Source organism: Canis aureus, chromosome 19 (genome assembly GCF_053574225.1).
Source record: "Canis aureus isolate CA01 chromosome 19, VMU_Caureus_v.1.0, whole genome shotgun sequence".
Classification (NCBI taxonomy): Eukaryota; Metazoa; Chordata; class Mammalia; order Carnivora; family Canidae; genus Canis; species Canis aureus.
This window is the reverse complement of record NC_135629.1, coordinates 48,110,298-48,137,234: the sequence shown is the minus strand read 5'-3', so window position 1 is coordinate 48,137,234 and position 26,937 is coordinate 48,110,298. Positions and strand designations below refer to the sequence as shown.

General features: G+C 59.0%; 1 protein-coding gene and 2 long non-coding RNA genes across 4 annotated transcripts in view; 2 read left to right on the top strand and 1 right to left on the bottom strand.

Annotated features, from left to right (window-relative positions):
- The window catches only part of NOTCH3 (notch receptor 3), a 32,917-nt gene extending 8,296 nt beyond the window's left edge, over window positions 1–24,621 (bottom strand). The window contains exons 1-28 of the mRNA XM_077859607.1: window positions 24,474–24,621; window positions 21,896–21,974; window positions 18,359–18,501; window positions 17,941–18,279; window positions 17,721–17,843; window positions 17,402–17,635; window positions 16,208–16,363; window positions 15,932–16,117; window positions 15,161–15,274; window positions 14,625–14,738; window positions 13,920–14,153; window positions 13,696–13,806; window positions 13,064–13,256; window positions 12,836–12,987; window positions 12,515–12,628; window positions 11,725–11,880; window positions 10,575–10,800; window positions 10,094–10,295; window positions 9,795–9,948; window positions 9,205–9,389; window positions 8,543–8,675; window positions 8,199–8,456; window positions 7,998–8,116; window positions 7,103–7,671; window positions 4,786–5,118; window positions 2,740–2,894; window positions 2,415–2,637; window positions 1,327–1,411 (exon numbers count right to left, since the gene is read on the bottom strand). Coding sequence (XP_077715733.1) covers window positions 1,327–1,411; window positions 2,415–2,637; window positions 2,740–2,894; window positions 4,786–5,118; window positions 7,103–7,671; window positions 7,998–8,116; window positions 8,199–8,456; window positions 8,543–8,675; window positions 9,205–9,389; window positions 9,795–9,948; window positions 10,094–10,295; window positions 10,575–10,800; window positions 11,725–11,880; window positions 12,515–12,628; window positions 12,836–12,987; window positions 13,064–13,256; window positions 13,696–13,806; window positions 13,920–14,153; window positions 14,625–14,738; window positions 15,161–15,274; window positions 15,932–16,117; window positions 16,208–16,363; window positions 17,402–17,635; window positions 17,721–17,843; window positions 17,941–18,279; window positions 18,359–18,501; window positions 21,896–21,974; window positions 24,474–24,591 — 5,208 coding nt within the window. The 5' untranslated portion in view covers window positions 24,592–24,621. The remainder of the gene's footprint in view (window positions 1–1,326; window positions 1,412–2,414; window positions 2,638–2,739; window positions 2,895–4,785; window positions 5,119–7,102; window positions 7,672–7,997; window positions 8,117–8,198; window positions 8,457–8,542; window positions 8,676–9,204; window positions 9,390–9,794; window positions 9,949–10,093; window positions 10,296–10,574; window positions 10,801–11,724; window positions 11,881–12,514; window positions 12,629–12,835; window positions 12,988–13,063; window positions 13,257–13,695; window positions 13,807–13,919; window positions 14,154–14,624; window positions 14,739–15,160; window positions 15,275–15,931; window positions 16,118–16,207; window positions 16,364–17,401; window positions 17,636–17,720; window positions 17,844–17,940; window positions 18,280–18,358; window positions 18,502–21,895; window positions 21,975–24,473) is intronic.
- On the top strand, window positions 7,668–11,333 carry LOC144290403 (uncharacterized). Of its 2 annotated transcripts, XR_013358081.1 has the most exons (4): window positions 7,668–7,722; window positions 7,882–8,013; window positions 8,315–8,374; window positions 9,821–11,333. It is a non-coding gene; the product is annotated as an uncharacterized LOC144290403 (long non-coding RNA). The 2 variants fall into 2 exon arrangements; XR_013358080.1 differs by lacking the exon at window positions 7,668–7,722 and having other exon boundaries at window positions 7,776–8,013.
- LOC144290404 (uncharacterized) lies at window positions 11,399–13,564 on the top strand. The gene is made up of 2 exons (XR_013358082.1): window positions 11,399–11,783; window positions 13,196–13,564. It is a non-coding gene; the product is annotated as an uncharacterized LOC144290404 (long non-coding RNA).
- Window positions 24,622–26,937: the final 2,316 nt, after the last annotated feature.

Sequence of the window (26,937 nt, the reverse complement as noted above, 5' to 3'; positions counted from 1 at the left end):
GGCAGGCTCCACGTTCAGCGTGGGTATATGGACATATATCCTCTGCTCCTCCCTCACTCACGCTTTCTCTCTCCCTCTAATAAATAAAGGGGAGAGGCAGGCTGAGAACTGAGGTGGTTATTAATAGCTGCTTTATAGGGTCATCATAAAGATGAAATAAGATGCTCGTGTGTGTTCAAGACATGTAGCAAGTATAAAGGAATGCTAGCAGGAACCTGTTACGGACAGAACTGTGCTCCCCCAAGTCATACATTGAAGCCCTAACCCTCCAACATGACTATATTTGGACACAGGATTTTTAAGGAGGTAATTAAGGTGAAACTAGGGCGTAAGGGTGAGGCCCTAATGCAACTGGACTGATATCCTTGTAAGCAAAGGAAGAAACACCAGAGCTCTCCCCTTGCAGGCACACGGAGGAATGCCCTGTGAGGACACATGGACAAGGTGGCTGTCAGCAAGCCAGGGAGAGTGCCCTCACCAAGAACCTACCCTGCCACCATGTCAATCTTGGCCTTCCAGCCCACAGAACTGTGAGAAAATAGGTAGCTGTTGTTAAAATCCCCCCAGCCTGTGGTATTTCATAATGGCAGTCCAAGCTGATGAAGACAGAGCCCAGTGGTGGGGCCCCAGCAGAGGACATGGGGTTTAAAAACAGCTAGTTGGGGCACTTGGATGGCTCAGTGGTTGAGCATCTGCCCTTGGCTCAGGTTGTGATCCCCAGTCCTGGGATTGAGTCCCACATCAGGCTCCCCACGGGGAGCCTGTTTCTCCCTCTGCCTGTGTCTCTGCCTCTCTCTGTGCCTCTCAGGAATAAATAAATAAATCTTGAGACGCCCAGGTGGCTCAGCAGTTGAGCGTCTGCCTTCAGCTCAGGATGTGATCCTGGGATCCAGGATCAAGCACCACATCAGGCTCCCTGTGGGGAGCCTGCTTCTCCTTCTGCCTATGTCTCTGCCTCTCATAAATAAATGAGATATAATAAATAAATAAATAAATGCCTATGTGTGTCTCTCATAAATAAATCTTTAAAAAAAATCTTTTTAAATAAAAGATAAAAGCAGCTAGGAGCACTTTCAGCCCAGGGACACAGAACCCAGGGGGACCCAGGAGAGAGAAAGCAGAGTCACTGTCTGGGCCACAGGCTCCCCTCCAGGAAGACTTCCCCCTGGCCTAGGAGCAGGGGCCCGGTTAGAGAGGGGCAGGATGGAGTGGGTGCCATGACTATTCCCCAGAGCCAGGGAGAACAGATTTCCCCTGACTCTCCCACTGACCATCGGGGCTCCCACCCAGGACCCTGAGGGCACAGGTCAGAGAAAGGGGCACAACCTTTAGCCGCTTAGCCTCTGGGCATTCCGTGTCCATCCAGTCTGTGGCCACATCCCCCATCAGACTCTCGCTCTTGGCCATGTTCCTGTGAAGACAGTGGGAAGGAGGGCAGGGGAGGGGAGACAATGAAGCTGTGCAGCCTGGAAGGAGGATGTGGGGTGGGGTCAGAGAAGAGCTCCCAGAGGCCAGGTCTGGGTGTGGGGTTGGGTTCTGGGGTCCTAGGTCAGTAGGCACAGGGGACAGGGTTAAGCCACAGGATCCAATAAGGGGGTGGGGGATGAAGTCAAGGTCAGAGGGAGCATAGTCAAAGGTTATGATGGGTGGCAGCCAGGGTCTGAAGGTAGAATTGCAGAAAGGACAGTGATGGGGTCAGTGGTCAGCATAGTGGGCTATGGGATAGATGAGGGTCATAGGCATATAGCAGGGATTCTAGGAGATGACATCAGGAGTCAGGAGGATGGTGAGAGATGCAGCCAGGATCAAGGAGGTTGTGTTGAGGAGTTGGGAAGTCATGGGGTCACAGGAGAGGGGTAAATTCAGGGGTTAGGTCAGGGTGGGGTTGGGAGTCTTGCAGGACACGTCAGGAAGTTGGAGGTAAGGCCCAGGGACAGGGCCAGAATTGAGGATCATGGAGAATGAACATTGAGTTGGGGTGGAAAGAAGGTCAGAGTTGGGTCAAAGGTCAGGGTGAGTTAGAGCCAGAGGTGGTGCCAGGGGGTCAGAGAGGATAGGGTCAGGGGTGGTCAGTGAGGGGTTGAGGTGCAGACCATGAGGCCAACAGTCATGTGGGAACAAATGTATCATGGTGAAGTCGGAGAGGCCAGGATCGGGGCAGGGGCAGGGTGGGGTGAGAGTAGGATTTGAGTCAGGGGAACGGAGAAACAGGAAATGGGGTCAGGGGGGTCACGAGTCCGGGGTGCTCCCCGGGGATCATGGAGTCAGTCAGTGGTCAAAGGGATGAGCACTGGGGGCCAGGCTGGAGTGTGAAGTTAGGGTCTGCTCGGGATGAGAGGTCGGAGTCTGGTCAAAGTGGGCTCAAGGGCTCCCGAGGCCCCCCCAGTCAGGCACGGGGAGCGCAGGGTCCTTACTTCATGCCCAGCGCATCCTGGCCCACGGGCTCCCGCCGGCCCTTGTGACCAGCAGCCACGTCCTTGTGGAGCGCGAAGCCCTCGGGGAACCAGAGGGTGCTGTGCTCCCGCTTGCGCCGGGCCACCATGACCCCCAGGACGAGGATGACCAGCAGGAAGACGGCGCTCGCAGCCAGCAGGGGAAGCAACGGCACGCTGGGCTCCGGCGGCTCCAGGGGCTCCCCTGCGGGCGGGAAGCCGGGGGGGGCTTCAACCACAGGCCAGGGCGCCCCCTCCGACGCGGAGCCCCCGCTCCACCCTCGTCACCCACCGGGCCAGGCCTCACCGCGCACAGCCCGCAGCGGGTACGGGAAGTCAAGGCGCTCCACCGCCGACAGCGCTCCCAGGTAGTCGGCCGCGCTCTGGGCATCGGGGAAGCAGTGGTCATTCTCCGGCGACTGCAGGCACAGCCGGTTGTCAATCTCCAGCATCACCACGGAGCTTCAGGGACACGAGGGAAGGGCAGGCAGGTTCAATGGGGCGCACCTGCTGAGAGCCAGGCACGGAGCCCCATCCCTGGGCCTCAGAAAAGCCATCTCCACTCACCAAGTTGTCAGGGTCCTGGCACCCTCAGTCTGGCATCCAAACCCATCATGCCCCAAAACCAGTCTTGCTGTGGCCACCAGGGGCCCCCCAGCCATGAATCCGGGGGCCACTGTCTTCATGCCAACATCTCTAGTGGATGCCCCTGGCCCCCCCAGGTCTCTAGCTTCTAACAGCTGACACCGCCTCTTCTCCAGAAAACTGACCTCAGCTCTTCAGTTGGGAGGTGACAGCCCTTAGGCTGACACAGGGTGTACAAAGGTGGCCCTCCTGTCTCAAGGTGGGGACTGACTCTGGGGTGCTATTCGCACTCTAGAGCTCCCTGAGGGATCACAGTGAGGCTAGACTGAGCCTACATCCTGCCTCAGCTGCTCCCCGCCCCATCCTGCTTCCCTCATTCCCTCTCTCCCCAGAGCGCCCCTTCCACATGGCACATATAGCTGAATCCCCATCTCTGGCTCTCCAAACTCCCTTTTTTTTTTTAAGATTTTATTTATTTATTCATGAGAAACACATCGAGGGAGGCAGAGACACAGGCAGAGGGAGAAGCAGGCTCCCTTTGGGGATCCCGATGCCGGACTCGATCCCAGGACCCCAGGATCACAACCAGAGCCGAAGGCAGGCACTCCACTCCTGAGCCACCCAGGCACCCCTGCAAACTCCCTCTTGCCTTGAGATCTCTAGCATCACATGTCCCGGTTCTCTTCCTATCTCTCTGGCTGCTCCATCTCCTCTTTTCTGAGCTGATCTCCCTCAACCAATCCTGAGATCTCCGCGTCCCCAGATCCTTCTATCCCCATTTCTTTGAGTCCCTCCCATGGCTTCAATATCCTTTTGTCTTTCCTGAGTCTTCAGCCTCTGGCTGTCTCCTGGAGTGGGTGGGGGCTCCACGATACCCCCAGACCCCTCAGATTCTGCAAGCCTGAAAGTAACCCCTGTTTATCACCTTGTGTCCTTATCTCGATTGAGACACCACCCACCCCTCCACCCAAGCGACTCCATCACCGCACCCAGGGACTGGCACAGCAGCCACCGGACTCCACGTCCCCTGTCCCAGCTGCATCCAGTCAGAGCCCCCCTCCATCCCTGGAATCCAGTCCTCCTCTGTCAGGGGCCCCCTCCCTGCTCAGAGGCCACGCCTCTCTTCTGGCCTCTCTCCCAGGCCACCATCAGGAAAGTTCTGTTTTCCATTTTTAAAAAACAAAAAACAAGGGCACCTGGGTGGCTCAGCTGGTTAAACAACTGCCTTTGGCTCAGGTCATGAGCCTGGGATCAAGCCCCGCCATCAGATCCCTACTCATCAGGAAGTCTGCTTCTCCCTCTCTCTCTGCCGCTCCCCCTGCTTGTGCTCTCTCGCACTCTCTCTCTCAAATAAATAAGTAAAATCTTAAAAAACAGAAAACAAAAATTACACATGCCCTTAACCACTCTGCTAACCAAGGGATCTTTGTCAATATTTGGAGGCATTTTGGGTTGTCACATCTTGGGGTGGGTGGTGGGTGGGGAGGCTACCTGCATACAGTGGGTATGCAGGTAGCCAGGCCAAGCATGCTGCTGCTGAGCATCCTACAGTGCACAAGCCAACCCCCCACCGCAAAGAATGACCCAGCCCCAAACTGTCAAAGGCACTGGAGCTGGGGATGTGCTGGTCTGTGCTGGTCGCATCGCCAAGCAGGCTCTCCAAGAGGTTAAGGGAAGTGAGACACACAAGACCTGAGTGACAGTGCCCCTCGCCTCCCAGATCAGCGCCTCAAGGACCGTCGGGGCTCCTCCAGGGTGGAGCACTCACCCGATCACCTCCGGGGCCAGCTCCCGCCGGTTCCGGGACTCGGAGCCAGGACCCGGCCGGTGGTAAGGGAAGACCATGGCCTGGCCGTGCTCATCCAGGCGGAAGCGCAGCGACGTGCGCAGGATGCTGCTGAGCCGCTGCAGGAAGTCGGCGCTGGATCGCAGCAGCTCCTCAGGCGGCAGCAGCACGGTGACCACCAGCACACCGCGGGCCAGCAGGGCCGGCACCTCGCCCGCACAGTCCAGTCCATCCCAGCCGCATTCCTCGGTATTGCAGCCCTGGTCGCAGCGGCCATCCGCAAAGTGGTCTGCACAGTACTTCTCGTACACTGGGCTGGGGGAGGAGAGGAGTAGGCTCAGGGTTCATCTAATACCCCTGCACGCGCGCGCGCACACACACACACACACACACACACGAGAGCACCCAGACTTCAGGGACACAATGGGGCAGGCGGTGAGAGCAGAGGGCTAGAATGTGTCTGACAGGTGTCAGGCTTTCTGCAAATCCAGCCATTCCTTCAGTAACTATCAATAAATAAATACAGACAGATGCGTGCTATGTGTTGGATGCTGCCGTAGGCATCCAGGAGATGGCTCAGACACAAATCCTTGCCCAGGCCTTCCGGGGGGCAGAGACAGACCTTAAAAGAGATGAATGAGCAGAATACACAGCGTTCCAATTACACTCAGTAGAAGCTAAATATAAACACACACAGAGCTATGCAGAATTAAATGCTAAGGAGAAAAATAAAGCAGGTGCAGTACTGGGGGTGGCCAGGGAGGAGCTTGCTGAGGAGCCGCTGTTTAAGCAAAGGCTTGAAGGGGGTGAGGGAGGAGCCATGTGGCTTCCTGAGGGAAGAGGATTCCAGGCAGAGGGAACAGCCAGTGCTGTGCAAAGACCCTGAGGTGCGGCCAGGCATAGGGTATCTGAAAAGTGGCAGAAGCCAGGGTGTTTGGAGCAGAGTGAGTGAGGAGGAAAGTGCAGGTAATAAAGACAGGGAGTTGACAGTGAGGGAAGACTTCTAGGCAGACAGAGGGACAGAAGCGGCGGAGGACAGAGATGGGCAGATGGAATTCATGGGACAGAAAGACAGCACTCATGAATACATGGAGAGGGGCAGGAGATGGGCAGGAATAGGCAGGCAGGGACATGGACAGATGAACGGGCACACAGAGAGGCAGAAGGGGTGAGGAGACAGAAGGATGGAAGAGGCACGTGGATGAACACGGATGAAGAGGTACAGAGGAATGGACAGATGAGGCTCATAGACCAGCATACAGATAGACAGATGGATGGACAGATGAGGTCCAAGGATGGACCAGATGAGATGCAGACAGTGATGCCTGGGTGGCTCAGTCAGTTAAGCGTCCGTCTTTGGCTCAGGTCATGATCTCAGGGTCCTGGGATTGAGCCCCAAGTCAGGCTCCCCACTCAGCAGGGAACTTGCTTCTCCCTCTCCCTCTGCCCCTCCCCTAGCCTGTGCTCTCTCACTCTCTCTCTCTCTCTCCCTTTTCAAATGAATGGACAAAATCTTTAAAAAGGAGGGGGCGGTGCCTGACTGGCTCAGTTGGTTATGCATCTGTCTTCAGCTCAGGTCATGATCCCAGGGTCTTGAGATCCAGCCTCGAGTTGGGCTCCCTGCTCAACAGGGAAGCTGCTTCTCCCTCTCCCTCTGCACCTTCCCCTGCTTGTGTCCTCTCTCTCAAATAAATAAATAATTTTTAATTTTTTTATATAAAAAAAATTTTTAAGATTTTATTTATTTATCCATGAGACACAGAGAGAGAGAGAGGCAGAGACACAGGCGGAGGGAGAAGCAGGCTCCACACAGGGAACCCGATGTGGGACTCGATCCAGGGTCTCCAGGATCACACCCTGGGCGGAAGGTGGCGGTAAACCGCTGAGCCACCCGGGCTGCCCTATTTTAAATTTTTTTTGAAAGGTTTAATTTAACTATTTGAAAGGGGCAGAGGGAGACGGAGAAGCAGACTCTGTGCTGCGCGGGAGGCTGGATTCAGAGTTCGAATCTGAGGAGCGGAGGATCATGACCTGAGCCGAAGGCAGCCGCTTAACCAACTGAACCCCCCACCCCCCACCCCAGGCGCTCCTAAAAAATTTTTTTTAAAAGAAGTGTAGACAGACGTTTGGGTGTATGGAGGGTCGAAAGCAATGCATGCATGGACAAAGTCCAGAGTTGGACAAACAGGTCATAGGGATAGACCGATGGAGGGCACAGGCAGAAAGACAGGCAGGCAGGACCCACGGATGGACAGATGGACGGACACAGACCGGCCACGGCCACGGACGAGGGGCTCACTTGCAGGCGCGCTCGCGGCCACCCGCGCGGCAGTCGAAGTTGTCGTAGAGGCAGGCGGGCGAGCTGCAGGCGGGGTCGCAGCGGCTGTTGTTGAAGAGGCGCCAGCACTGCAGCGCCGCGCACTGCCGCCAGGGGTCGCCCACGCTCAGCGAGCAGTCGCCGCCGTCCCAGCCGCAGCCCGGGCTGTTGCACTCGCGGTCGCAGCGCCGGTCCCCGCTCTTGGCCTCGCAGGCGGCGCTCGGGCACAGCGGCTCCTCGGGGGCCTCCGGCGCCGCCGCCGCGGGCGCCTCGCAGCGCGGTCCGGCCCAGCCCGGCGCGCACGCGCAGCGGAAGAAGGGTGCGAGAGGCGCGGGGCGGCAGGAGCCCCCGTGCAGGCACGGCGAGGCCACGCAGCTGGCGTTGGCGGCCCCGGGCGGCGACCCCCGCGCGCCCCGGCAGGCGGGCCCCGACAGGCCGGGGGCACAGGCGCAGCGCGGCCCGCGCACCGTCTGCTGGCACGGGACGCCCGCCGGGCACTGCAGCTCGCGGCAGGAGCGCGCCACCCGCTCGCAGCGCGCGCCCCAGAACGGCTGGTCCGGTTGGGCAAAGAGAGGCGGGTTGGGGGGTCAAGGCTTGAGAAGGTTGAGCCTCCCTCTCCCGGGTCCCGGGTCCCCCGTCCCCCCAACCTCTCCCCCGCCCACTGGAGGTCCCCCCCTTGCAGATGAGCCCTGCCTTCCCCAGGAGGCCCAGCCTCCAAACTCCACTGCGCGCCCCCACCCCCCAACCCACTCTCTCTCCAGGTATTTCCAGTATTTCTCAGGAACCCCTTTCCCTTCCACCTCGTCTCCCCCAAAGCCACATCCTCCGACAAGGCCACGCTCCCAACTCCTCTCCCAGAGACACTCGTGTGACCTACCGGAATGCAGTGACAGGTAAATGTCAGCACACCCCCAGGGCCTGGGCTGGGACGGCACTGGCCTCCGTGCTGGCAGGGCTGGGACTCGCAGGGAGACAGGACGGTCTGACAGCGGGGACCTAGACAAGCAGGAGCGGGAGGGTCAGCCACAAGGCGGGAACACAGGCAGGATCCCCGCGCAGCCGCCTCTCCGGTGCTTACCTGTGAAGCCTGTACGACAAATGCAGCGGAAGCCCCCACCTGGGTCCTGCAGACAGTCCCGAGTGTGTGCGTCATGGCAGGCACCCGGGCGACACTCATTGATGTCTGCCTCACAGCGCAGACCGGTGTATCCCGGGGGACAGGTGCAGCGGAAGCCACCCACTAGGTCTACGCAGGTACCGTTGTGCAGGCACCGGGGGCCACCGTCCAGGGGTGGGCCTGGGCCACAGTCGTCCTCATTAATCTCACAGAGCACTCCTTTGGGGAGGGGACGATGGGGGAGCAGTCAGTAGGGGACGGGGACCCAGCCTCCCATCCTGTCCCCCACCCTGGCCCTGGCATACCCAGTGTTCCTGGGGGGCAGGAGCAGAGATAGCGGGCCACAAGGTCAATGCAGAAGCCCCCGTGCTGGCAAGGCTGGGAGGCACATTCATCCACATCATCCTCACAGTTGTCCCCAGTGTAGCCAGCTGGACACTGTAGTGATGTGAGACAGAGACTTCTAAGCCCAGAGGGACACAGATACTCCCCAGGAAGACACAGAGATCGCAGTACAAAAGGACATAGAGTCATCCAACACACAGAGGCCTGCACATCCAGTCACAGAGGGTCGCAGACACGCCGGGTGCAGAGAGACACAGATGCACAAATGCACAGGACAGGCACACAGGAGAAACATCAGGTACCCAGATACACCCAAGAAACATACAACCAGAGATGCACTCAGACACCAGCACGTGCATTCCTCCCCAAAAAGTCAGGGCGCACAAAGGGATAGAGACACATCCAGGAAACAACCGAAGACAGAGGCACACCCAGACAGGCAGAAAATCCCTCAGATCAACCAAGAAATATACCCACAAGATTATACCCAGAGACACAAAAGCAAAAACCCAGACATGCCTAGAGAGCGACACACCCATACCAGGTCACAGACACACAGAAGTGTGTGTACAGACACACCCAGCATGACTAGCTCCCGTCTCCGACTCTGGGCGCCCCTTACCTCACACACATAACCCCCCATGTAGCCTTGACAGGTGCCCCCATGCTGGCAGGGCTGGGCCAAGCAGGGGTCCACCTCCTGCTCACAGTGGCTGCCCGTGCGGCCTTCGGGGCACACGCAGTAGTGAGAATTGTCCTTGTCCACGCACTGCCCACCTGTCTGACACAGCTCTTCCAGCCGCACCCCTGCACAGAGGAGGGCGGTGTCAGGCACATATTCCCATCACTCTCAGCATCACCAAACAGCCCTGCTGGCATCAGTCACCAGGGCCTCACGCACACCCCATCAGCTTGTCACAAGGCCCTCCAAACTGGCAGTCTCAGTCACTGGCACGCATGTACACACGCCTCTACTGCCCACACTAGCTCAGTCACACACAGCGTCACAGACGTCATCCCAGATACCTCATGGTGACAGAGGCAAGCGCCCTCCTGGCCCTGACCAGCTGTCCCACGGTTACACTTCCACAGACGCTCACCCAGACACCCCATTCTGCCCGATAGTCTCGCCTTATTCGGCTCACAGTAGCACAAAGCTCAGGCGCACACACCCTCCTGAGCCCCACACCCCGACTCTGCGCTCCGCCTCACCGGTCTGGGCTGCGGCCTCCCTGCAGGGCACGCTCCGGAGGTCACAGAGGCGGCCGCTCCACCCCAGAGGGCAAAGGCAGTAGAAGGACGCCCCGGTCCGGGCACAGCGACCCCCGTTCTGACAGGGCGCACGGCTGCACCAGTCTACCAGCGTCTGCGGGGGAAGCGGTCAGCATCAGTGCTGGAGGACCCCCGAGGAGTCGCACCCCGGCTTCTCCAGGGCCCCAGGGCAGTCCCCTACCCCGGAGCAGCCCTCCAAATTCCTCTCCCCGCCCCCCCCACCCTGTGACCCTGCCCACCTGGCACTGCGCGCCAGTGAAGCCCTCTGGGCAGGTGCAGCGGTAGCCAGGGTGGGCAGCGGTGCAGACTCCCCCGTGCAGGCAGGGCCGAGAGAGGCAGGGGTCGGCCTCGTGCTGGCAGTGCGCGCCCGTGTAGCCAGGGCGGCACTGGCAGCTGAACGAGTTCACACCGTCCACGCAGGTCCCGCCGTGGAAGCAGGAGCTGGAGGGGAAGCGAGGAAGTGAGGGGTGGGTCAGGCTCCACACCCATGCAGGCCCCGCCTTCTGGCCCAGCCTCCGGTCAAGAGGGCCCTACCCCTACCTTTAGGGACCAGTGTCCCCAAGGTGACCTCCAAACAAATGCCCTGACCCTTCCCGGACACTCCTCCATCACGGATCAGAGTTGTGAGGTGGAGTAAGAGTGAGAGTCCCCACTTCCTCTCACGTTCCACACCCCATCCATTACCAGGGTCCCTGAGCTCCCAGGAGCAGCCCCACACACCTGGGGCTGCAGTCGGGCAGGTCCTGCTCACAGTGGAAGCCTCCATAACCAGGTGGGCAGGTGCAGGTAAAGGAGGCCACGTGGTCCGTGCAGGTGCCCGGGCCACAGGGGCTGCTCAGGCACTCATCCACATCTCGGGCACAGCGAGGACCAGCAAAGCCAGGGAGGCAGGAGCACGAAAAGGAGCCCACGCCATCCTGACAGGAGCCACCATTCAGGCAGGGGTCTAAGGTCCGAAGGGAGAAGGCCTGGTCATACACCTGGCCCCCCATCAGCCCAACCTGACCCAGCCATGCCTTTCATAGAAGGGAATCGGGAGGAAACCAGCCTTAACGGGCAGGGGCATATTTGGTCAGCGGAATCCAGTTCTGTCCCCTCTGTGGCCTTATCCCCTCCCTTAGCTGGAAACCTCACCTATGTGCAAGGAGGGTGGAGACAGAGGAGCCAAAAGGCCCCCTGAGCTGCCAAGCCCATGCGGTTAAGTTATGTCTATTTATTCCTGGGCACAGCACAGAAGGCCTCCTCCAGACCCAGGCTGGCCAGAATAGTGGCCATGGGCCACATGGGGCTCTTAAGCCCTTGACATGTGGCTAGTCCAAAAGGGGATGTGCTGAAGTATAAAATAAACACTAGATTTCTGATTTTGAAGACTTAGTGTGGAAAGAAAATGAATGTAAAATATCTCAAATAATTTTATATTGATTACAGTCAAAGTAAGTTTTATATATTAGTTTAAATAAAATATATTATTAAATTAAATATATATCTTTTTTTTTTACTTTTTGTGGCTACTAGAAAGTTTTCAAGTGTGTAAGTGGCTTGCATTATGGGTCTATCAGCGCTCCTTGAGAACTCACTGGGGCCCTATTATGTCATATTTGACACATAATGTTAACTTATGGCTTGTTGCCAGAGGCAGTTATGGTTTCAGGCAGACCTGTGCTCCAATCCCACCTCATCCCTCTTGCTTTGTGACCTTGGACAAGTCACTTAACCTCTTTGGGGCCGTGGTTTTCAAGAATAAAATGGGGGAGGTAAGAGAACAGTGAAGATGAAAGCACAGTGATGTGCACACAGTATGGGCTTGATGAACATGTGGTCTCAAGCAGCACCCCCGGAACTCACTGGGGTCACAGTCCCCTCAACTCACTGGGGTCACAGTCGTCGATGTCCTGATCACAGGAAGGACCACTATACCCCCTGTGGCAGGTACAGCTGAAACTTCCCTCCAGGTTGGTGCAGGTACCGTGGGAACCACAGGGTGAGGGACCAGCACATTCATCCACATCCTGCTGGCATCGTGGACCTGGGAATGGGGACCAAGGTAACATCTAGGGTTAGAGGGTACAGGGTAAGGCCTGAGCGGACCTGGCTCTCAGGGGGAACCGGAAGGCTGAGGTAGGTAAATACAAGGACAAGCTATGCTGTCATTTGCCTCTGGGTGTTTTGCACATGGCGCATGCTGTTCCAAAACTGCCTTCCCCTCATAGCATTCTGATTGAGGTCCGCCCCTCAAGGAAGCTGTCCCCGAACCCTCTGCCTGGGTCCTAGCTTCCCCACTCCCATATCCCTTCTTCTCCAGAACCGACCACACGGGCTGCAAGTGTCTGTCCAGCTCAGTTCCCTTCCTAAAAAGAAGCCCCCTCAAAAGGCAGAGCCAGGGCAGCCCAGTGGCTCAGTGGTTTAGCGCTGCCTTCAGCCCAGGGTGTGATCCTGGAGACCCGGGATCAAGTCCCGCGTCAGGCTCCCTGCATAGAGTCTGCTTCTCCCTCTGCCTGTGTCTCTGCCTCTCTCTCCGTGTCTCTCATGAATAAATCTTCAGAAAAAAAAAAAAAGGCAGAGCCAAGGGTAGGTTTCCCTCTGGGGACCCAGCACCAGCCAGTATGCGGGGTGCAGAGGAGGTGAAGGAGAGGAAGAAGAGGAAGAGGCAGATGCTGTACCTTGCCAGCCGGGGGAGCAGGAACAGACAGGCAGCTGGCCGGGGGAAGCCTCGCAGTGGCCCCCATGCTCACAGGGGTTCGGGACACAGGGAGACGGCAGCTCACACTGGCGGCCTGTAGCAGGCAGGCAGAATGAGACAGTCTTGACAGATTCCTGGTATCTCCCCCAGGGTCCCCACCTTGATACCCACCTCCAAAGCTCCTGGGCGGGGGGGAGGCGGGGAGGAGGCAAATGCAGAGGAAGGAGAGTGGAGCAGAAAGGAAACAAGCAAGAAGAAGTGGGGGCGGGAGAGCCTGGGGTGGGAACGTGGGGGCACACACCCTGGACACCAGGGGGACAGGTGCAGTGGAAGCCCATCCCGTCACTGGTGCAGGTGCCGCCAGACCGGCAGGGCTGGGATTCACAGGCATCGGGAGCAAGGCTCTGGCTGCATCGGGGGCCACTCCAGCCAGGCTCACACACGCAGCGGAACCTGGAGGGGACGGCAGTCAGGGAACGCCCGTGGGCGGGGAGGCAGCAGGGGTCAGGGGCCTGGGGAGAGGCCTCACCCTCCGGGCGCATCATGGCAGACACCGTGACTGCAAGGTTCTTGGGCACAGGGATGGCTCGGGGGGAGGCAGAGCGGGGGCAGGGAGCCGGGAGGGCAGAGGCAGCGGAATCCATTTTCCCCATCCACGCAGGAGCCTCCATCACCGCACGGGCTGGACGCACACTCGTTGATCTCCACGTTGCAAAGGGGCCCTGAAGAGCATGAAGGCAACCTCATCCCAGGACAACGGCCATGGTGCCGACAGGGAAGGGCAGCCTTGCCCCGTTTAGCCACACCCTTGGGCAAGAACCATCTCATCTTCATAACACATCAGCTCTTGTCCACATTAAGACAGCCACCTCCTCAAGCCAAAGCTGCGTCACCCCAGATCATACTCATCCCCAAACTTACATGAAGTCACCTTCATTTTCACCAAGGATTACTTTGGCCCTATGCAGAAACACCCCCCTCCTTGAGACTGTGGTCAACCTCAGGCCAACAAGAGAGAGCTCAAACTCAAGGCTACGTGTGGTCAATCTCATTGGACAAGTGAATGCAAAGAGAGGGGCAAACTCGGCCAAGAATAGGGCGATTTCATCCTCGTCCTCTCCCCCTATAATGGCCCTCTTCCCACAACAGCCACTTGCCCACCTGTGAAGCCAGGCTGGCAGACACAGTCATAGCGGTTGATGCCATCCCGGCAGACTCCGAAGGTGCAGGGGTTGCTGGCACAATCATCAATGTTCACCTCGCAGTTCACTCCTGGGGAAGGGGATCACAGCAGGGGGAGCCACCACTGAGCCCCCCCAGGGGCACCATTCCCAAACCCTCTGTGCCCTTCCAGGTTTCTGGCCCAGCCCAGCCTCCGGCCCCACCTGTAGTGCCAGGAGGGCAGCGGCACAGATACTTGTCCACCAAGTCTAAACATTTGCCTCCGTGGCGGCAGGGCTGGCTGCGGCACTCGTCCACCTGGCTCTCACAGCGTGTGCCCGTGTATCCCGGGGCGCAGGCGCACGAGAAGCTGGCGATACCATCCACACAGCGCCCATGGTGGCACGGATCCGGGGAGCAGTCATCCACGTTGCGCTCACACAGGGTGCCCTCGAAGCCTGGAGGACGGAGGGTCAGGCTCCAGCCACTAGCCAAGGGCCTGCCCACAGCCTTGGCCTCGCCCACTCCTGGCCCCCCCACCCCAGGCCCTGCGCATCCAGCCAGCGGGAGGTGGGCTCGGCCTAGGCCCCGCACCCTAACTCTAGCCAGCTACAAGCTCCAGGACTAGCCCCCCCAAGACACCTCCGCAGATACACCCCGTCCCCAGCCGTAATCCCGCCTCCAGTCCTTACACTAGCAACCCTGCTCCCCTCACTCTCCGCTCTGGACTTGGAAATGGGGACACGTGGGACTCTACCTCAGCACACCCAGTCTGGGCCAGACCTGTTGGCCCCGCCCCTAGGCTCACCTCCATCATTGGTCCCGCCTTGCTGCAGCCCCCACACACACACACATTTTCCTCAGGGCTGTTTTTTGCCTTCCCCCTCCCCTGCCCCGCCTCCAGACACTAGGCCGCCCCGCCCTCTCACCCTCTGCGCAGCGGCATTCGTAGCCATCGGGCTGGTCTACACACTTGGCTCCATTCCGGCAGGGTGTGCTTGCACACTCATCCACATCCAGCTGACACATGGCCCCGCTGAAGCCTTAGGGTGGGGAGTGGGATGGACAGAGGCTCAGATAGGGTCAGAGAAGTCCCCCCTTGCCAGCCCTGTCTTGTTCGGGTGAGATGAGTAGGATCATCATTTACTTAGTTTTGTGTGGGTTTTTTTGTTTTTGTTTTTTTGCCTGTTTGTTTTTTAAGTAGGCTCGGCGCCCAGCGTGGAGCCCAACGCAGGGCTTGAACTCACCACCCTGAGATCAAGACCTGGGCCGAGATCAAGAATCAGATGCTTAACGACTGACCCACCCAGCACCCTAATTTAGTTTTAAATTAATTTCAATGTTTTTCATAGCATGTGGTTTCTTTCATGATAGTTATCCACTAACATGGTCTTATAGGTGCCCCTAGAGCCTTTGCCTCTGCGGGGACCTGTCTTTTTCAGGCTCCCTGGCCCAGGGTCCTCACCTGAGGGGCAGGTGCAGCTGAAGCCGTTGACTCTGTCTTTGCAGATCCCACCGTTGACACATGGGCTACTCTGACACTCATCCATGTCCACCTCACAGTAGGTGCCTGTAAAGCCTAGGGAGTGAGGGAGGGGTATTAGGGCGGTGGGGGTTAGCCTCTGTCCAAAGGGAGAACAAGCGGGAGAGGATTCCCTTTCTTACTCAGAGATAGTCCCCCAGAGCCTTGCTTGGCCTTGTCGCCCAGCCCAATGCCAGATTCAGCTTTTGGCCTCACGGTGGACTGTCATGTGGGCCTGACTGGCCCAAGGATTCTAAGATTCCACATGGGCCTTGCCTTCAAACCACTCTATTCCCTCTGCAGTAGTCACACTATACCGAGTTCTCAGCTACCAGCCCCAGGGCCCCCCCACAGTCTTGGGCCAGGCCTCAATCCCACCCCAGTGTTAGTGCCAGGCTGTCTACAGGCTCCTCCTCGATTCACTCCAGCCCCTGGTCGCGCCCTCATATCATCCCCAGCCCCCCAGTGGGTCCTGAGGCACAGACTCTACTCCCAGCCCATCTGAGATTCTATGGACCCCATTTGACTACGGCCCTAGCCTCCCACAAAGATTCTGCTCTGGCCTAGCCTCCTACTCATCCCAGGCTTCAGTCCCTGGGGGTCGCGTTCCAGACACAGTTTCACCCAGGTGGGAGGAACCCTCGTTGTGGCCTGCAGGCTTCCCTGGCCTTGGCCACAGCCTCAGGCTCCGCCCTGGCCACACCCACCACGCACCTGCCATGCAGATACAGGTGAACTGGCCAATACGGTCGAGGCACGTGGCCTGGTTGCGGCAGGGCCCGGATAGGCACTCGTTGACATCAGTTTCGCAGCGCGGGCCAGTGTAGCCACGGCCACACTGGCACAGGAATGAGCCCTGTGTGTTCACGCACCGGCCCAGGTGCTCACATGGGTTGGCGCCTGCAGGAATAGGTCCCCCCAGCGTGAGCATGGGTGGCTAAGGACCAGCCTCTCACCTCCCTCTCAACTCTCAGACGGCGCTCCCCTCACCAATGGAGCACTCATCCACATCCTGGTCACATGCCCCGCCAGTAAAGCCTGGTGGACAGGTGCAGATGGCCCGGCCATTCACAGGGTTCGTGTCACAGATAGCATCCTCGTGACAGGGGTTGCTGACACAGGCATCATCCAGATGACACAGAAGTCCTGGAAAGGGGTAGGCAGAGTTCAAGAGCGGACCCTCCAGGGGATCCCTGGGTGGCTCAGCGGTTTAGCGCCTGCCTTCGACCCAGGTTGTGATCCTGGAAACCTGGGATCGAATCCCACGTTGGGCTCCCTGCATGGCACCTGCTTCTCCCTCTGCCTGTGTCCCTGCCTCTCTCTCTCTCTGTGTCTCTCAGGAATAAATCAATAAATTTTTTTTTTTTTAAAGAGTGGACCCTCCAGCTCTGCCCAAAGTCCCACATCCCCCACTCGTTGTTTTGTGTTTTGTTTTTATTAACCTGCGGTGTATTCAGTAGCTATTTTTCCCAATCGTTTATTATGAAAATTTTCAAATGTAACACAAAGTTGATGCATACACCTACCACTTAGACTCAACTATTGTAAGCTTTATGTATTTTTTTCTGAATCATTTGAAAATGAGTTGGAGGGATCCCTGGGTGGCGCAGCGGTTTAGCGCCCGCCTTTGGCCCAGGGCGCAATCCTGGAGACCCAGGATCGAATCCCACGTCGGGCTCCCGGTGCATGGAGCCTGCTTCTCCCTCTGCCTGTGTCTCTGCCTCTCTCTCTCTCTCTCTCTCTCTCTCTCTGTGTGTGACTATCATAAATAAATAAAAACTTAAAAAAAAATGTACTGAAAATGAGTTGGAAATATCCACATATTGTTTTAAAATCTGTTGACTCCCTTTTCTGATTATATACCTTTAACCCTTTGCTTCTACAGCATCCTCTGCCTGACATGACCTGTTGTCCATATCCAAGTCCCCCTCCCAAACACCTTCCCTGACCTTTGCCACTTGCAAAGGTCCCATCTCCTTCTCAGTCACAGGATAGCTCTCTATTTCGAGGGCTACTGCCCTGGACTGTGGGCGAGCCTCTACTTAGGCCTCTCCCAGGCTCAGCCTGCACCCCACATCTGGCCTCCAGCATAATCATTCTCACACTCAAGTCAGACTCCATCTCCGCCCCCACTATAGAACCATCAATGGCTCCCTGCTGCCTATGAGGAAAATGGCCACTCACCAGTCTTTCCCATGGGACAGGCACAGTAGAACGAGGCCACACGGTCATGGCAGGTGGCCCCGTGGAAGCACACAGCCGTGGCACAGTCATCGATATTCTGACTGCAGCTCTCGCCTGTCCAGCCATTGACACACACACAGCTGTGGCCACCCAGAGTGTTGAAGCAGGTGCCCCCATTGTGGCAAGCGTTGGGCTGCAGCTGGCATTCATCCACGTCCTCCGTGCAGAATTGGCCTGTGGCATACAGACACACCAGTCCATACCCGCTGCATGCCCACCCAACGTCTGCCACCTGGCTGTCTTTAGCCCTGGTGCTCACCTGTCCATTCAGGAGGACACTGGCAGTTGTAGGTGTTGACGCCATCCACACACGTCCCCCCATTTAGACATCGGTGCCCTGGACAGTCATCCACATTCACTTCACAGTTCTGGCCCTCGAACCCTGGCATGAGAGGAGGAGGCAAAGATGGTCACTGCCAGGCTGGCCAGCTGTCCCTGTGCTCCTGCTGCCCCCCCCCCCCAGGGCACAGCTCCCTCACCAGGAAGGCAGGCGCAGTCATAGGTGAGATCGCCACTCTGTCTGCATGTGCCCCCGTTACGGCACGGCGAGGGGGCACAGGGCACGGCAGGATTCTCACACAGTGGCCCCGTGTAGCCAGCTGGGCACTGGCAGCGGAAGGAACCGGGCGTGTTGAGGCAGGTGCCGCCGTGGCGGCAGGGCCCTGGCACCCGGCACTCATCCACATCACTTCGGCAGCTGCGGCCCTGGTAGCCAGGCGGGCAGGAGCAGATGTAGCGGCCATCGGGCCCCACCGAGCAGCGGGCCCCATGGGTACAAGGGCTGCTGAGGCAGGGGTCCGGCAGGGAGCAGTCGGGACCTGGAGGGACCAGGAGAGGGTGAGCTTGGGCTCTTCACACCCTTGCCTGCCCCGGGCTCCCCTCCAGACCATCCCTTACCTCGGAAGCCACGGGGGCACCGGCAGGAGAAGCGGGCGGCGCCTGCCACCACGGAACTCTGGCAGACGCCACGGCCAGCGCAGGGGCCCGAATGGCAGGGGTCCTCCAGCTGGCACCGCTCGCCCACCCATCCCGGCGGGCACCTGTGGGCAGAGACAGCTTAGTACAGAGCAGTACTAGGATGGTACTGGGCAGGAGCATCCCAGACCCCGAGATACACACACGTGAAAGGCAAGAAACACACAAGCAAACAGCCCAACAAATGGGCACACGCCTCGTTCATTCATGCAACCAATATTCCCTGAGTACCTACTGTGTTCTTAGCAATAGGAATACAGTCACAGACACAATAAAAGTCATCCCCACCCTCTTTATGCTCGCAGCCAAGTTGGGCCAAGAGAAGATACACAAATAACGATATAACATGCCGGCATGGGATGGTAAAGGCCGTGAAGAGTTCAATGGGTTTGCGTGATGGCCCCAGAAGAGAAATGCCCATGTCCCAGAACCTGTGACTCTGACCTTATTTGGAAAAAAAGAGTCTTTGCGGTTGTAACTAAGTGAAAGATATCACAGATGAGATCATCCTGGATTTTCAAAATGGGCCCTAAATCCATTGGCAGAGGGAGGCTTGGGAGAAAGAGAAGACCATGTGATGACAGAAGCAGACATCGGAGTGTTGCACCCACAAGCCAAGGAGCGCCTGAAGTTGCTAGGAGGTGGAAGAGGCCAGGAAGGACTCTCCTGTGAGGCCGCTGGAGACGGCGTGGCTGCCAACACCGACTTCAGACCTCTGGCCTCCAGAACTGTGAGAATAAATGTCTGTTGTTTTAAACCACCCAGCTTTGGGTGGTCTGTTATGGCAGCCAGGACACTACGACCCAGAATAAGGGAGATGAGTGACAACGGACGGCAAACCTGGTATCTTCAGCCCGAGGAAGGTGAGCGAGGGGGCCGTGGGGCTGTGTGAGGAAGGGCCTTCCGGGCAGGGGGAGCAGTGAATGCAAAGTCTCAGATTCCAGGAGACAACCACTCAAGCACGCAGACAGACTCAGAAACATACGGACGACAGGCGGGGCGGCCGGTTCCACATACTGGCCTGGCACACATTCAGACCCAAATCCACAGGGCAGTTCACAGACGGCATCTCGGACAGAGAGGGGAAGTCTCACAAATCCTCCACCCCTTTCCTGGAGGCACCTACAACCCTTCCTGCCATTGGGAGCAGGAGGGGGACACCAATGCTGGCGCCCTCTTACTGGGATGGAGTCCTTGGCCTGCGGCCCCTTCCCCAAGCCCACCAAGGCAACCTTGAGGATGAGGGGAATAGAGCCCTTGGTCTCGAGGCTGGAAACCTCGAGAGGGGCACGGTGGCGGTGGCGGTGGCGGTGGCGGTGGCGGTGCAGGGGGGCGGGGAGGGTTTGGACTGGCCAGAGGGTCCAAGGCCCCGCCCCCGACGCTGCCCACCCCCGGCGCGGTGCCTCCCTCTAAGCTCAGAGCTGACTCAGTCCCTAGCGTCACCCACAAGACTCCCCGCACCCCGGCCCCCCCGCGAAACAGGCCAGAGCACGGCACGGCAGGGGTGCCGATGGTGCTAAGAAGGGGGGCCCAGGCTCCGAGCCCCTCCCCAAAGGGATCCCCTCGACCCGCAGGGCTAGGACGTGCGTCGCGACTGTGCGCCGGGAGGGGGCGCGCTGCTCCGGGCGCCGGGGACTGGCGGTCCCACCGCCGGGCAGGGCGCGGCCGCGCGGCCCCCTCCCGGCGCCCCGGGCGGGTTCCCACGCTCTGCGCCCCGCTCCCCTGCCGACCGGTCGGGCCGGTTCCAGCCTCCGCCCGCGCCCCGCCTCACAGCCTGGGCTTTGGGGGAAACCGACAGGGGGAGCGCAGACTGGGCTGGGGGTCGGCGGGAGGGGAGGGGAGGGGAGGGGAGGGGTGGGGAGGGGAGGGGAGGGGAGGGGAGAGGAGGGGAGGGGATGCGGTGAAGATTGGGAGGCAGAGATGAGGGCTTGGGAGGCTACTTTGAGGAAGAGGCTAAGGGGGGGTCCACGGAAGCCTGACATATTGGGGCGTTCCTGAAAAGACCCCAATATTTAGAATCTGGAAGGAGATGGGGGCCCGTGGGGAGTGGTTCCCCCGGCCCAGCTCTGGGGACAGGCCGCTCCACTCCGGGTAATCCGGGCTCCGGGCGGCCGCGCGCGCTGGTGATTCACCTGTTAAGGGGCGGGGCAGCGGCGGCAGCATTCACCTGTCGGCTGTATTCCAGGTGCCGAGCTCCACTGAGCAGGCGCCCGGCCCCGCGGCTCCGCCTCCCAGGTGAGTAGCTCCAGATAAGGTCACACTTCCCCCACCCCCACCATCGCGGACTCCCAACCTGAGGAACCCGCTCAGCCAGGCTAACCCCCCACCTGGGTGAGCCCAAGTGGGACTCCAGTCAAAGTGCAGTGTGTAACTTCAAAGGGGCTCTCCAGGATCAAAAGTCACCCCCGACCCGTCCAGCTTGGCACACATGTTGTTGAATAAACGAATACATTAGTGAATCAGTCAATGGCTACGATTACTAATGACAATATTATAAAAGGAACCAAGCATTTCCCCAAAACCTTGGGACGTTCCCCTTTATGGCATGTATTCCTGTACCCCTGCCATTATTATTAATAATCATCATCTTCATCATCCTCCCAATTTATGGAGCACTTACACTTATATAAGTACGCTGAGCACTTTGCTGAGTTCATCATATGAAGTGTCTCTCGATCTTTACAATCAACCCCGTAAAGGAGGAACTATAATTGCCCCCATTTTCCAGATGCAAAAACAGATTCAGAGAGCTCAAAGCACTTGCTCAAGGTATCCCAGAGCCCAGAATTCAAATGGACTTCTGTCCCCCTCTGCTCAGTGCTTTCCCTGCCTCTGCTCTGCTACTCCCAACCCTCTGTCTTTCCTTACATTATCCAACAAATGCATTCTTGAACCCCTTCATGGTCACATGCCAGGGAAAAGCACTCCTATGTCACAGATGCAATGAGATCCAGAGAGAAGTGGCTAACCCAAGGTCACACAGCAAGACAGTGACAGAGCAGGGCTGGATTACAGGCCTCTGTACCCCCAACACTAAATATTGAGAAATGGGAGGATGTAATTGGTATACCCACTACTGCCAAGCCACTGCCATTGGTCCCTGAAGATCTGTTGATTGAATAATAACTACCTCCATCAGAGTCTTTACATGTGACCTCAGGCAGCCAAGAACTCTGTGAAGTGGGGGTTAGTGCACCTGTTTTCCAGACCACAACACTGAAGCTTTAAGAGTTTAAGTCCCAGGCAGTCAGCAACACCATGTGGGATCTGAACCCAGGCCAGGCAGACTGCAGAGCCCCTGCTCTCAACCTTCCTCAGTTCTTAACCCCATTCTAGAGGTTCCCCAAAACATACACATGTAGGAAGTGGCAGAAGCATCTACGGTGCACAGAGGCCAAGGGAGAACACAGACCACCTCCCCACACAGGACCCACTGATGGCTCAGAGCCAGGCACTCACAGGCAGGCAGCCTCCCGGGAGGGCAACTGGGTGCAGCGACCTCCATTCATACACGGGCTTCCGTCCAGGCAAGGGGGTGCTGTGTGGGAGCAAAAGGAAAATGGGGGGTCAACCAGGCACCCAGGAACCCCAGCTCAGAGTGACAGAGCCCATCCTTCCCTCCCCCAGGCAACAGCTGCAACGGGCTGGGGGTGTCTGTGTGGGTGCATGGAGCCCCTGCATCCACAGTTCCCACGGCCCCCCGCCCTGGCCCCAGCTGTTGGGGCTGCAGCTGTCCCTGCCAGCTCAAGCCCTGGGAACCACAAGGCAGGGGCGGGCAGGAGGAGGTGCTGACTTGTGCCAGATGTGGGGACTCAGGAAGCTGCCAGAATGGGGGGTGTGTGTGTGCAGAGGCAGGAAGTGAGGGGTGCTGAGTGTTGAAGGGAGGTCTGGGGCTGTGTGCCCAGATCCCAGGGTAATGGAGAGGGCAGAGGCAAGGAGGCCTGGGGCCATGGGTCTCCCTTGCCCTGATGTTGGGCATCTACCCCAGGTGGGAAGACATGCATGGTGCTCTGGTGAGAGAGGCCAAGGCCTGTAGCCCCTGCACAGCCAGCACTGGGTGTTGTAGGGATGGGGTGTGGGTTGAAGGGAGGAGCAGCTGGCACTAGGCATGTGCTGCCCTGTCCAGCGTCCCCATCCCTGAGGGCTGTGTCCCTCGGGGGCGTGGCAGTCTAACTCTCCTGCCAGACTGGTCCGGGGTGTGTCTGGGTGTGAGCTGGTGGAGAATCGAGTGTGCTGGCAGGTGTAGGACCTCTGTGTGTGTGTGCGCGCGCGTGTGTCACAGATAGAGAGATGGGAAGAGAGAGATGGAGGGAGATAGAGAAAAACGGAGACACACAAAAAAAGGCAACTAAAAGCAGGACAACACAGAGAGGGGACAGATGTACAGAGATGGAGAGGAGACAGAACAAGTTGAGCTGGACAGGAGAATAGGACCACATGACATGTGTCCCCTTCCTCAGTGGACAGACACAGAAGTTACCACCCCAGACAGGGGCCTCGAAATGCAGACTGTGGGACTCACCAACTGTGGGCCATGGGAGCCACGTGTGTATTCTTAAAGTACACGCGTGTCCAGATGCCTGTACCTTCTGTGTGCAGGCTGGAGCTGCTGTGGGCCCGAGCACGTGAGCGGTTTATCTGGGCACAGAGCTGTGCGTCTGTGTGGGACCAGCGCATTCCCAGGTGTGTCTGTGTATGGGTGAGGTGTGCCTGTCTGTCTGCGTGTATAAACCGGGTGCAGGCATGCCTTGAATCTGTGTCCGTGTGTGTCTGAATGTGTGCAGGCAACGTGCACGAAGCCTGGGGCCGGCGATCGGCGGGTGTGCAAGCGTGTCAGGGCGCAGTGTGCGTGCGTGTGTGTGCGCACGTCTCCATCCGCATGTGTGACCCAGAGCTGTGTGTGCGGGCGAGTGTGTGACAGGCCCAGTGTGTGCGCGCCGGGCCCGCGGGGGCGGCGGCTCCTGCCCGATCCTGCCCGGTCGGTCGGTCGCTCCCTCCCGGCGCCGAGCCCCGCGGCGGCTCCCCGGGACCCCGGGCCGGGGCGGCTGGGCCCGCGTCCCTGATCCCCGGCCGGGCCTCCCTTGGGGGTGTGCGCCCCCGCAGCCCCCGCAGCCCCCGCAGCCCCCGCCCGGGCCCCGCCGCCCGTCCCGCTTTGTCTGGCAGAGAAAGCGCGAGGCCGGCCCGGGGGGAGGGGGTGTCTAGACGGCGCGGCCATTGTCCCGAGCGGGGGAAGGGAGAGCGGGGCGGGGGAGGGGCGGGAGGGGCGGGGGGCCCGGCCGCGGGGGAGGGGCTCGGCCGGAGCCGACCGGCGCCCGAGCCGGAGGAGCACGTGGGCTGGCGCCCCCCGCCCCCGCTTTCCCTCCCCTCGCGGGGGCGGCGTCCAGGGAGGGAGCGGGGCCGCGGGCGGCGAGAGGGGCGCGGGCGCCGCTGGGGCTCGGGCTCGGGCTCGGGCTCGGGCTGGGGCTCGGGCTGGGGCTCGGGCTCCGGCTCCGGCTCCGGCTCCGGCTCCGGGTCTTGCGGCGCTCCGGCCTGAGAAGTTTTTCCCCGAGTTCGGAGCTCCGAGAACTTCGCGCCCCCTTCGCGTCCCCCGCCCGGCCAGGCCAGCCCTGGGTGTGTAGGGGGGCTTTTGTGCGAGGGGTCCCCAGCCTGGGGGTCCTGGGGCTCCAGTCGTGACCTTCCCAGGACTCCAGGCGGACGTGCGTTGGGAGCGAGCCCCAGACTCTTGGTGCCCCCGATCTTGCGCCCTTGATCCCCGCACCTCAAACTCCCAGTCCCTCATTTCTGGGTCCCTCGTCCCCAACTCCGATCGCTCCTGCGCCCCTATTCTGCGGACCTCGGGGCCCTGCCCCCTCCCCCATGGAGCCCCTGCCCCCCCCGGGGGGCTGGCACGCAGCCCCCGGGCTCCTGCGCTCCCTGCCCCTGCTCTGCTCCTTGGCTCCTAGGCCAGACCCCCAGCCCCAGACTCGGGGGGGCTTCAGCTGCTCTTACCCTCCCCCACCCACCACCCAGTCCCGCCCGCCGGGTCCCAGTCCCTCACCTGCAGCCCCGGGCCCCGCTAGCAGTAGCAAGAGGGGCAGCGCCCGCACGGGCGGCAGTGGCGGCGGCGGCGACATCGGGCGACGGCGGCGGCGGCGACCCCGGGTCCCCGGCCCCATGGCGGCCAGCCGCGACCCTCCCTCCTCCCTCCTCCCTCCTTCCCTGGGCTCCGGGCGCGTCCCGGGCCAGCCTCCGCGCCGCCAACTTCGCCGAAGTGAGGCTGCCGGGCCGCCCCGCCCCCAGCCCTGGGCTGCTCGCCCCGCCCCGGGGCCGGCCCAGAGCTCCCCCGCACCCCCCCTACCGGCCTCCCGGGGTCCCTGCCCACCCTCCACCCACGCAGCCTGGGACCCGCAGACCCGCAGAAATTCAGGCGGGCGGTGCAGTGAAGCATGGGCTGACCCCGCAGTGACAGACACGCCGGCTTCGTGAACACCCGGGCTCCCAACACGCACTCAGAGCGCGGGCACACACAGAGCCGGGGCACAAACACAGACCTGCAGATACCCCAAAATCCAGGGCAAGCACGTCCTGAGAAGCTCATGCACACACAGCCACCATACACAGAGGCAGGCGCATTCACAGAGCTTCATGGGGACTTAAAGCACAGAACACAAACCCAAAGCTCAGGCCCAGCCAGGCCTTGAGCCTGTCGCAGCATTCCCAGCCTCAGACCTTAGACACACATTAGGAAGGAGCCTCAAGCATGTGGGCAAACACACACACACACACACACACACACACACACACACACACCTTCTTACTCTCAGCTCTCCTAGAAAACTCTTCTCCACTCTGTGTGAACTCCAGAGGTCCACCCCAGGCCCCAGCACCACCCAAACCCTACACAGCTTTGCTGTTCAGCCTTGCTCCATTTGATCAGCTGCCTTTTCCAACATCAGTCATGCTACAAAGCCACGGAGCAGCCCACTCTGTCTCTGTGGCGATAATGGGGATCCCAAGAGGCCCCAAGCCCAACCCTGGAGGGGCTCTCACTCTGGGGAAGAAAAAGCTGGACACAGACCCTCACCCGACACCCCCAGCACCGCGGGTTCAGAGCTGGGCCAGAGAGAGGCGTAGAGTCTGGGAAGGGCATCTAGAGGGGTTGGTGAGGGCTCTGCCTGAGGGTAGTTACTTATTTGTTCATTTATTCAACAAGTAAGTATAAAGCTCTGGCTCTATGTCTGCCTTGTTCCAGGGGGTGGGGGTAGGCCTTCCTCCCCCTGAGAGGGCTCCCCAGAGGAGGGTCGAGCAGTGCTCAGCCAAGAAGGATTAATTAGAGGGAAAAATCGAACAGCAGAGACACAGGCCTGCACCCACAGGAGGAAGCAGAGAAAGGAGGAGGAGTGGACAGGCCAGGGGTCACACTAGCTAGGAGGAGGAGAAGGACAAGGAAGCCAGGCTGTCCCCCTGGTATTTGGCTTGGGGGTGAGGCTGCAGGGTTGGGGAATGGTTTGTGGATGAGGTGCTGAAGCCATGGGGCCTGGGGATGCCCTAAGAGCAGCTGAACACTGAGGCTAAGCCATGGTGGGAGAGAGTCACAAGGGTACCCCGAAATCTTCAGGCAACTCTTAACCTTTTTATTTTAAAATAATTTCAAACGTAGAATAGCATAATTTCCAGGGTACCTGGGTGGCTCAGTGGGTTGAGTGACTGCCTTTGACTCAGGCCATGATCCCCAGAGTCCCCAGATCGAGTCCCACTTTTGGCTCCCTGCTCAGGGGGGAGACTACTTCTCCCTCTGCCCCGTCACTCTGCTCATGTGCTCTCTCTCACTCTTTCTATCAGATAATTAAAGAATACTGTAGGGGCAGCCTGGGTGGCTCAGTGGCTTAGCGCCGCCTTCAGCCCAGGGCCTGATCCTGGAGACCTGGGATCGAGTCCCACGTCGGGCTCCCTGAATGGAGCCTGCTTCTCCCTCTGCCTGCGTCTCTGCTTCTCTCTCTTTCGGTATGTGTCTCTCATGAATAAATAAAATAAAATCTTTAAAAAAATTTAAAAAAAAGAATACTGTAATTTCCATATGCCCTTTGCCCAAATTCACCAACTCCTTCCACATTTTGCTACATTTGCTCTATAATCATATATATGTATACGGACACACACACACTCCCTCTCTCTCTTTCTCTCTCTAGGTGCCTTTTTAAAAAATGTTTTAAGTTTTTATTTATTTATTTATTTAGAGAGAGCCTGTGCATGCAGGGGGAGGGGCAGAGAGAGAGGGAGAGAACCCCAAGCAGACTCCCCACTGAGCACCTCTCACCTCACCACCCAGAGATCACGACCTGGAAAGCAGAAATGGAGAGTCACATGCTTAACCAACTGAGCCATCCCGGTGCCCCAATGTGCCTTTTTGTTTTTGAGAGCAAGTTGTGGACGCGCTGTTCCTTTCCCCCCTAAAACGCCACTGCGTGTTTCCTGAGAATGAGGGCATTCTCTTACCCAAACAGACCGCAGCTGTCAGCCTT